The following is a 10,804-nucleotide window of genomic DNA, read 5'->3' as shown; positions in this document are numbered from 1 at the left end:
ATTAATTCTTTAATTGGCACAGAGAAGTTAAATAAATTTTCTTATTCTCACACAGCTGGCAGACATCCGTGGCACAGTCATGCCCAGATATTCATATTCATTGATCAATTCTGCTAAGTTGTGAGTTAAAGCCAAGGGGATATCTTAGGGAATAAATATTTACCTCTTAGGGGCTATAAGTAAAGAGACATGGCTCATCATCTATCTTGTGCATCCATAGTTTCTGTAGCTGTGGGAGGTTACCTGTTTCTACCTCAAAGTGAATCCTCTGTTAATTACTTTTCTCAGAGCTGCCAGTACTTCTTTGTTCCTCAGACTGTAAATGAGAGGGTTGAGCATGGGCGTGAAGATGGTATTAATCATGGAGAATATTTCATCCTGCTCTGAAGTGTGAAAGGAGCGAGGGGTCATGTAGATAATAAAGGCCGGCCCATAGTAGAGGCTCACTACAGCCAGATGGGAGGAACAGGTGGCCAGGGCTTTCCTCCTGCTCTCTCGTGAATTCAGGCGGAGTATTGTGAGAAAGATGAACATGTAGGAAGACACGATAAGTCCTAAGGGAAGAAGAACAAATACAATGCAGATGACGGACACCACCATCTCATAAGAGGAAGTGTCCGCACAAGAGAGCCTCAGGACAGCAGGCATCTCACAGAAGAAGTGGTGGATTTCCCTGGAGCCACAGAAGGGGAAATGCATGGTGTAAATGGTATTGATGAGGGAATTTAGAACACCTCCACCCAAGGACACTAGAGTCATCTGCAGGCAGACTCTGGGGTTCATGATAACTGGATATCTCAGGGGGTTGCAGATGGCCATATAGCGGTCATAAGACATGAGGGTCAAAAGGAGACACTCACCACCCCCAAGGGCAAAGAAGAAGAAAATCTGGGTTCCACAGGCAACTTTTGAGATGTCTCTCTTCCCAGAGAAAAAGTTGATGGCCATTTTTGGGACCGTGGTGGAAATTAAGGCCAAGTCAATAAGAGAGAGATGGCTGAGTAGTATGTACATGGGAGTGTGAAGGTGAGAGTCCACCCAGATCAAGAGAATCAGGATGGTGTTCCCAGTGAAGGCAACAACGTAGGCAAGAAGGATGGAGGTGATGAGGATGCTGGTATATTGCAGCTCTGGGAAAAGTCCCAAGAGAAGGAAGTAGTTCAAGGTTTTATTCTCTCTATCCATGTTCTGTTCTCCCAGACTTGAGCTAGAGGGTGTGGAGAAAACAGTTAAAACTGTGTGGTGCTTATGAGGTTTTTATTTTTCTCATAACTATCAAAAACACTTTCTTTGAATATCACTATCAATGAAAAGAAAAACAAAAAGAAAAAAGAAATTTTTTTAACAGCTGAGATGAGAGTTTTTATTAGAGAAGAAACTCTCTTTTTGGAGAAATACCTTTGGATATAAAAGGTGAGTTATGAGGCTGAAGGCTGGGATATCTAAAAGCTTCGCATGCAACATTAACCTTGATTTAGGGATGGTGCAAACATAAACATACCAGAGGAGAGAAGTCAAAAAGAACTGAATGGATTCTTTAGAGAATACTGACTAGTGAGAAATTCCCAGGACCAGGGTGCCCAAATGTCTTTTAAGAGCAGTGATGCCTATTATTCAGGTTAATATTGTGTGTGGGTGCTGTTTATACATAAATACCTTTCATTATCCTTGAACTTGGAAGAGTCTGCCACGCATATAGCCTTCTGTTGGGTGCACCTGTGGAGTGAGAGAGCAGGGCAGGGGCAATATCTGTCATGGTCTGCTGTGATACAGAAAAGGAATTGCACGCACGGATTGACAACATGAATCATACAGGGAATGATGTCAGCAGAAGCCACAATTAGGAGCTGGAGATATTCAGTCCCCTCCTAAAGCCTTATCTTCCAAGGAGCCCACAGAAAGTTTGAAGAAATGCTGAGGCTTACTTACGCATGTGGCATACATTTGTGTCAGTTTTATTCAAATTTGGAAGGTCATGGTAACCCCAGCTGACATCTCCCATATACAGGAGAATAGCACGTCAGTTCAATTATATTAGGAGGGGTGAAAATTTTTCTCTGAGAGGAACAGGAAGTGTTTGAGTCGTTGACCCATCTGTAATCACATAACTTCAGAGATACTTTCTTCATACTAAGGATCAATACCACTCAATGATAATTGCCTCAAATACAGTACTTTTTCACCTATTCTAAATCAAATTTAATAATAAAAGCTGAACAAATTTTCTAGTCACAGGTACTGTTTGCAATCCAACATGCCAGTGGCTCAGTGACCAAGTTTGCATGCTAATATGCTGATAGATAAAATCTATATCTTATCTCAGATGTTTTGACCAGCACATCTTAAAACATAATTTGACCACTTGGGAAGATTCCTGCATTCTTCCATTTGTTTCATCTTCTGCCACACCCCTATTAACTCACACTTGTCTGCATCACTATTTTTTGTTTGTTTATTTTAATGTGCTTGATGAAGATGTATGAGTTTACAACTCATGATTTGGAGAGTTTTAAAATACCCAGATGAATGAGTAAAACATGTAGTTGATAAATATGGATAAATTTGACCCACATAGAAGCCATCACTTGAATCACGATGATGACCATTTGAATGAACGTCAATGTGTTCTCCATGAACCAGGTTGTGATTATAGAGCCTCCTAGAGCTAATCTGAGATAAATGTCATCCCTAGCTTTTGGCTTCCTTTTCCAAACATTTTGTGCTCCTTATCTCCTCTATCCCACGCCCACAGGACACCCTCCTAGCCCCAGCAGCTGTCCTGGGTGCCCCCATACTCTTTCACACTGCTTCTCCCCAGCAGAGCCTCACGCTTGCGTTACTCCTTTGGGCTTCAGGGCTTGGATGACCCTTTACAGAGGGAGCTGGTGAGGTAATTCCCTTGAACCTCACTCCCATTTTTAAAGTACACCAGGCGCTGATGTGGAAAGGGCCTTTAGAAGTCCTCTACAGAGGATTATTTTGAGTAGATTTTATTTTTAGAGCATTTTCAAGATCACAGAAAAATTGAGAGGAAAATACAGAGATTTCCATACAACCCCTGTTCTCATACACACGTAATCTCCCCCATTAACAATATCCCCCACCAGAGTGGTACAACTGAACGTACATTAACTCATCATTATTACCCAAAGACCACAGTTTACATTAGGGTTAACACTTCATAGAATTTTTTCCCTTTAAGATTAAAAAATCAAGCAAACTAGTTTTGGTCTTAAATGCTGACCGGTGTTGAAATGACATTATTAGGTAGGTGGGCAGCACAAAGTGACTGAATCAGGTATTGGCACTCGTCATTGACAAAGCCTCCAGCTGGCCCCTCACAGAATCTTGCAGCACCTAGATTCTAGGCACTTACTGCCATTTGTGCACATGTCTGTGCTCCCACCCCCAGCCTGAGAGAAACTTGACTGTCTTATTCATGTTTCCTATCTCAGTGCTAAGACATAGTGCCTGGCACAACAGACTACTCAACACCGTGAAAGGAAAAAAGAAAGAGATGAGGGGAGAAGGAGTAAGGGAAGGAACATGGAAACACATTAGGATTAGTTTCTCCTTGATATTCCGTTGATATTTTCTTAGGCACTCACCTGTGTAAGTGACAATCATGGAATTACCCTCTTGAGTCTGGTTAAAAGTCGAGGGCCATCTATGGAAAAAATTATCCTTAATTTTCTCAGAGGTTGATCTTAAACTTGGTTGGGTCAGGTTATGAACCAGGATTGATACATGACCAGGGACTTTTATCTAATTCTCCCTGGAGGCTGATTTTAATTAGATTTGCATGGTATAGGTTCAGTCCTGCCTGGTTCTTGTCTTGAACCAGGTGATGCCAGAATTAAATTCTTTTTCACCAAATCTTGAAGAACAATTTAAAAAATTATTACTTAAGAAATATTAAATAAATGTAATCATAAAATTTCAAATAAATTTCTGGAGAGGTACAAATGCCAATCTACCATAAGATAATAATAGTTGAAAAGGTAATAATTACTTTTTAAGTGGTAAGACAAGGTCACTGTCTAAGTACTTTGAACTTACTAGTTACTGTGCTAGGTTTATTTTGCAGATGAGAGTCCCCAGCAGAGAGGTCACCTCAGTTGCCCAAGTTCACATGGGTAACAAGTATGGAGCATGTATTTGAACCAGACAGTCTGACCCAGAGTCCATATGTCATGTCTTACTTATGGATGACCACCATAACCATCTTGTCACCCTCCCCATCCAGACTTCTCCCCTGCCATGTACATTATTCCTTCAGCCCCTACCACCCTGCAGACACCCATCCCACAATCCTGCTCCCAGGTCTCACCTTGACTGAGAACCAAATCAGAAATGTAGCATCTAGGACCATGTTGAAGGACGGAAGGTGGAGCAAAAGGGGAATGACATTGCTTGGTGGCCTCTGCTCCCTGTTGGCCCCGATGTCTTTTTCTTGGTCCAGTTCCTACCTGCAGGTGAGACTTCCAGCCCCAACTCTTCTCTGCACTGCCACCATGTAGAACAAAAGTTCCTGCTCAGATTAGAAATCTGGGATCTCCTAACTGCAGATTTCAGGGCCTATGGAAATGTAATTCTCATAAACTGCTGAAGGGTAAAAATTACACAGCTTGAGAGAATTGACCTGGAAGTGAGCTTTATATGCCATGCAAGAACCAGATTATTGGTCCAAACAAAATGACAAGTTTCTAAAGTTGCTCATGCCCAGTCAGTATTGATCTCAAAACATGTGACCTCCCTTAAGGGAATCAGGCTCATTCTTTATGGGAAATGCACCCATACAATTGATTTGATATTCATGGATGAAAACACAGTCTGATTAATGAATACCACATTGCAATGGGGCTGTGTCCCTCCAGGAGATAAGGAATAAATATGAGATTGTGCTTCAAGTAGGGAAACTGCCTGATGAAATCAATACCTGCTGTTATAATAGCACTTCTGGGACCTCCCATGGCCTTCATCTATTGGGAATTATTCCCGCAGACATTAATTAACTATGTTCTCTGACAGCTGCTTGATTTTTTGCAGATTCCAGGGTAATTGCCTAATAAGTGGAAGGAACTTTAGAGAACAGTGAGCAAATGCCTTAGTGCTATATCCAAGACAACAGAGGTCAGGAATGCTCAGTGGCAATGCCAGTTAGGGGCTCTCAGTGTTTCTAAGCTTAGTGATCCCAGTGTAGCCTATGACGGCCCCTGTAAACATACGTGGAGGTCTTCAAAAGGTTATGAAAAGATTCATATTATCTTTTAATTTCATTTTTCCACAATTTTCTTGAAGTACCTTTGTAGATCTAGGTTTTCTTTACTCTCTTATCTTTGGCATATAGGGAGCCCAACAGGGGACCAACCTACCCAACAGGACCCCTAGAATCCCCACCCCACTAAGGCCTTCCCAGAATATAGATGAGGGCCTAGAATGTGCACAGATGAAATGGGAGGGCAGGTTCATGTTTTCAAACCTGGGGAAATTTTGCTTGTTGAGTGAAGATTTGCTTTGCAGACACTGTTCAAGGCTTCTGAGGGTTGGCAGGTCAGCAGGAATGAGATGTTGTGACAGCAAGTTACTCTGCATCATGATTATGGACATGAATGAAGAAAGAGTTTATCAGTTGATAGGACTGAGACAGCTCACCTTGGTCTGGGGCTGGTATGGCCAGTGTAAGGTTGATGTCCTTCCAGACCAGAGTAGCTCCGTTACGCCTATGGGACCACAGAGTCAACACTAGAGTATGCCACAACCATCTCAGGCAGCTCTTGGGAAGAATATTACAGTACTGTGGACTACTGATGTGCTACTTGTGACTCTTATTTTAATTAATAGCTCTAGGTCCCTTGGCATAGCTGGGAAAATCACACCTGTTCCAGAAGGTAGACTTGGGTAAAGCAAGCATGATGACAGTTTATTATTGAGTATTTCAAGGACTGAGACTAGGACATTGATGACACGGTTTTATGTGTTAGTTGGGGTTAAATGTGCTAGGTACATGTTTTTCAGCATTTTTGGGAAAAGAAAGATACTGCAGAGCTAAGGTCCTTCCCCTACCTCTTATATCTTTAACTAGAAATAAGTGATTGCTGACCCAACTGCATGTGTCCGAGCATCTATCTTCTGAGCAATTTTCCCGTGGAGTTCCTGTGCTCTAAATTTGGCCTGGCAAGTAGGTCAACCACAATCATCTGTTGTTTAAAAGGGGGACTCTGTGAAAGGGAAGGTGAAGGAAAGATACTATTTATTGGGTGTTTGGATGCAAGACCAAGGTGTTTATCACTGCAAGAGCTGTTGACCAGGTGGCAGAAAGAACAGGTGTCTGGGTAAATTAGAGGGATCCTCAGATACATAAAAATAATAAAATAAAATATAAATTTTGAGATCCAAAGTAGTTGGCTAGTGGTGTCCAGCTCTCACCTCTGCCAAAAGAAAGCCCTAAACAACAAATAGATAACCACATGTTGAATAGAGAGTCTCAGGCAGAGCACTAGAATTGAGCAAAGTGAAGAATACCCCCTGAGACTTGAAGATTCATCATGATTACATGAAAAGGAAATTGGAATGGCTCGTACTGGGATCAGCTCAAAGCTAGTAGGGAGTCTTTTCTATGAGGAAAAGATAAGCAGAAGATCCATATGATAGAGTTCGGATGTGTTGTCCCCACCTAAACTCATGTGAAAATCTGATCCCCAATGTGACAGTGTTGGAAGCTGTTTGAGTCATGGGGGCAGATCCCCTATGAATGGATTAATGCTCTCCCTCGAGGAGGGGGGATTAATGAATGAGTTCTCATTCTGTCAATTCCCGCAAGAGCTGGTTGTTTAAAAAGATCCTGACACCTCCCTTCTCTTCCTCTCTCTTGCTTCCTCTCACCACGTGGTCTGCTTGTACTTGCCGGCTGTCTGCCACTTTCCACCATGGGTAGAAGCAGCCTGAGGCCCAGGCCAGATGCAGCTGTCCCAGAATTGTAAGCCAAATAAACCTCTGTTCTTTATAAATTACCCAGTCTCAGGTATTTCTGTTATAGCAACACAAACGGACTAATACACCATAGTAGTCTACAATCCCCTTATGGATGCTTGCAATCCTAGCTATGAGATCTTCACAGCCCTTATAAGCCGTGCACCCAATATAGGGAGCTGCCTAGAGCCCAAGAAGCTGCATTATTCTTGGGAGAAAATTCACATTGAGCATCCCCATACCCCAGGACCCAGGCTACCACAGCATATTGTCAAAACCAAGAGTGCTTTCTGCCCTGGAGCCTAATAGCACCAGCATATCTATATTTCTCAGGTTCTATGGACACCCCACTATAGCTGCCCAGAGGGCTGCAGTGATGCAATGACAGCTGGACCCATCAATGCATCCATAACCTGGCACCCCAGGGAATAGGTGGTTCAGTATATCACCAAGACAACGAGAGCAGATGAGTGTGCTGTCCAGAGCCTGAGAGCCAACCACTCTGGGACAAATGCCAACAAACAGCAGCCCTGCTCATTCCAGCTGAGTTTCCAAGAATTTGTCCTGGAAACACAAGTTTCTGCCCATGGCCCTGGCCATGTCACCCAGGGTCATGAACTCCAGCTGAGGAGCAGAAGAGCACTTCAGCAGCTCTTACAAAGGTCCAAGTCTCTACCCACGGCCCTGGAAGCCCCACTCAGGGTCATTCACTCCAGGTGAGGAGATGCAGAGCAGCCCAGCACCTCGCCTGGTGGCCTGAGTTCCCACCTGGGGCCCCACCACATGCACAGACATCAATGTAGAAATACAAAAAGCACAAAAAGCAAAGAAAAACAAACAACCCCCCCCATGACACCACCAAAGGAACACAATAAATCTCCAGTAGCAGGTGATAAAGAAAAGGAAATCAATAAAATGCCTGTTAAAAATAAATCAAAATAATAATTTTAATATAACTCAGCAAAATGCAAGAGAATACAAAGAGACAATTAAATGAATTCGGAAAAATAATTTATGATAGGAATGACGAATTCAACAAATAGTTATCATAAAAAGAATCAAACTAAATTTTAAAACTGAAGAATTCATTGCATGAAATAAAAAATATGATAGAGAACCCCAATAGGCTAGATCTAGCAGAAAAAAAATTTTGAACTTGAAGACAGACCTTTTGAAATAACCCAGTTAGACCAAATTAAAAAATATATATATATTAAAATGAAGAAAGAATTTGAAATTTATGGGATAACATTAAGAAAACAAATATTCACATTATGTATGTACATTCCAGAAGGTGAATAGTAAGGAAAAGGTATGAAAGACTATTTAATGAAATAATGGCTGAAATGTTCCTATCCTTGGTAGAGATATGGACATCCAAGTCCAGGAATCTCAAAAACTCCCAAACAGATTCAACCCAAAAGGTTCTCTGCAAGGCACATGGAAGTCAAATCATCAAAATCAAAGTCAAAGAGAATTCTAAAAGAAGCAAGAGGAAAGGGCCAAGTCACGTGTCATGGAATCTCCATCTGATTAATATCAGATTTCTCAGCAGAAACCCTACTGGCCAGGAAAGAATAGGATGATATAACAAATATTAAAAGAAAAAAATCTGGCAGCCAAGAGTGCTATAACCAGCAAAACTATCCTTCAGAAATGAAGGATAAATAATGTCTTTCCCAGAGAAACAAAAACTTAGGGAATTTGTATCTCCATTAGACCAAGTCCTGCAAAAGTCCTTAAGGGAGTTCTGCATCTGAAAGTAAAAGGGCCCTAACAGCCATCCTGAAAAAATGCACAAAGGAATAAAACTCACTGGTAGAACAGATACACAAATGAGAACAACAAAATATATATATCTTATAACTGCATAAAATTACCAAACTTTCCCTGTCTGACGGAATGCAAGAGCACAGCTGAAGATCCAGGCAAGAGCCTTGGGCAGCCGTCCTCCACCTGAATGAAGGCAGGAGCACACCTGGGGACCCAGTTAGGAGTGACAGGCATCACTTCCCACCTGACAAAAGGCACGATCACACCCCAAACACTGCTTCCATGCTGGTGGTCCACCACAGCCACTACCACAACCACTGCAACTGTAAGGCTTTTGCCACAGTAGCAGCCAGGGCCATAGTGCAGGCAGCCCACCTCCTACCCAACTGCGTTGACACAAGGAGAATCATCAGTAGAGCCCAGAAAAGGGAGAGAAAGTCTCTCTCTTCAAAGCCTACTCCAGAGTAATAGAAGTAGCTGCTCTACCAGATGACCAGACATCAACATAGAGATATCAGAAATGCAAAACAAACAAACAAACAAACAAACAAGAAAATATGACACCACTAAAGGAATTCAGAAATTCTCAAATACAGGCTGACCCCGTGGCTCACTTGGGAGAGTGCGGTGCTGGGAGTGCCAAGGCTGCGGGTTCAGATCCTATATAGGGATGGCCCGTGTGCTCACTGGCTGAGTGCAGTGCGAGCGACACCACACCAAGGGTTATGATCCCCTTACCGGTCACAAAAAAAAAAAAAAGAAATTCTCAAATACCAGAACCCTTAGAATAGGAAACACTGAAATGACGGAAAAGAAATTCTGAGCAACAGTATTAAGGAAACTTAATTAGATATGAGAACACTCAGTTAGAAAACACAATGAAAAGAGAAAAAAATATTAAGGAAATGAAGGAGGAAATTTATAGAGATTAATACCTTAAAAAAGAATGTAGCAGAACTCCTGGAACTGAAGGGTTTATTCAGTGAAATAAAAAAACACAACTGAGAGCATAATAAGCAGGTTAGAACACAGAAAAGAGAATTTCTGATCTCAAAGATGGTCCTTTTGAAATAATGCAGGAAGACAAAAACACGGAAAAAAGAAGAAGAAAAAAAGAAAATTTAGAGAGCTAGCAGAATACCTGAAGTGCATAGACATCTGAATCATGGGTGTTACAGAAAGTGAGGGGAAAGGAAAAGGCATCGAAAACCTATTCAATGAAATAGTAACAGAAAACTTTCCAGGTATGAGAAACACAGACTTTCAAATCAAGGAGGCTCAACTCCCCAAACAGACTCAATCCAAAAAGATCCTCTCTGAGCCTCATTGTAGTCAAAATGGCAGAGTTCAAGGACACACAGGGAATCTTTGAAGCAGCAAAAGGATCAAGTCACCTATAAAGGAGTTCCCATCAGACTAATAGCAGTCTTCTCAACAGAACTTCTAGAGGCCAGAATAAAGTGGGATAATGTACTCAAAATACTAAAAGAAAAAAATTGCCAGAATGAATACTACACCCAACAAGGCTATCCTTCTGATATGAGGGAATAACAGTGTATTCCCCAGACCAAAAAAAAAAAAAAAAAAAAAAAAAAAAAAAAAAAAAAAACAACGCTGGAGTTCAACACCACTTGACCAGCGCTGCAAGAAATCCTCAAGGGAGACCCGCATCTGGAATCCCTAAAACAATAACCACTAACGACCATGAGCACACAAGAAAGAACAAAACCTACTAGTTGAACAAACATGTAAACAAGAAAGAAAAGGAAACTATATCTTACCACCTCATAAAACAAATAACCACTGAAAACAAACAATAAAAAAGGAAGAAAGGAACAAAAGATATTTAAACCATCTAAACAAAAATTGACAAAATGCCAGGAGTAGGACAATGCTTTTCAATAACAACCCTAAATGTAAGAGGATTAAACTCCCTACTGAAATGACACAGAGAGACCGACTGGATTAAAAAACTAGACCCAACTATTTTCTGTCTTCAAGAGACTTACAACACTTATAAAGACAGACACAGACTAATAGTGAAGGGATGGAAAAAGAT

At 41.5% G+C, this 10,804-nt stretch overlaps 1 protein-coding gene across 1 annotated transcript; it reads right to left on the bottom strand.

Moving 5' to 3' along the window:
* Positions 1-249: 249 nt before the first annotated feature.
* LOC103603900 (olfactory receptor 2M3-like) lies at positions 250-1,185 on the bottom strand. The gene has a single exon (XM_008588474.1). The coding sequence runs from the start codon at positions 1,183-1,185 to the stop codon at positions 250-252; it is 936 nt and encodes a 311-aa protein (XP_008586696.1).
* Positions 1,186-10,804: the final 9,619 nt, after the last annotated feature.

Source organism: Galeopterus variegatus, unplaced genomic scaffold, assembly GCF_000696425.1.
Source record: "Galeopterus variegatus unplaced genomic scaffold, G_variegatus-3.0.2 Scaffold4859, whole genome shotgun sequence".
In the NCBI taxonomy this organism is placed as follows: Eukaryota; Metazoa; Chordata; class Mammalia; order Dermoptera; family Cynocephalidae; genus Galeopterus; species Galeopterus variegatus.
Note: the sequence above shows the minus strand (reverse complement) of the source record. Positions and strands in the feature narration are given on the sequence as shown.

Excerpts from the sequence above, each read along its gene's own strand:
- LOC103603900 (XM_008588474.1), bottom strand. The coding sequence starts at position 1,185 with ATGGATAGAGAGAATAAAACCTTGAACTACTTCCTTCTCTTGGGACTT.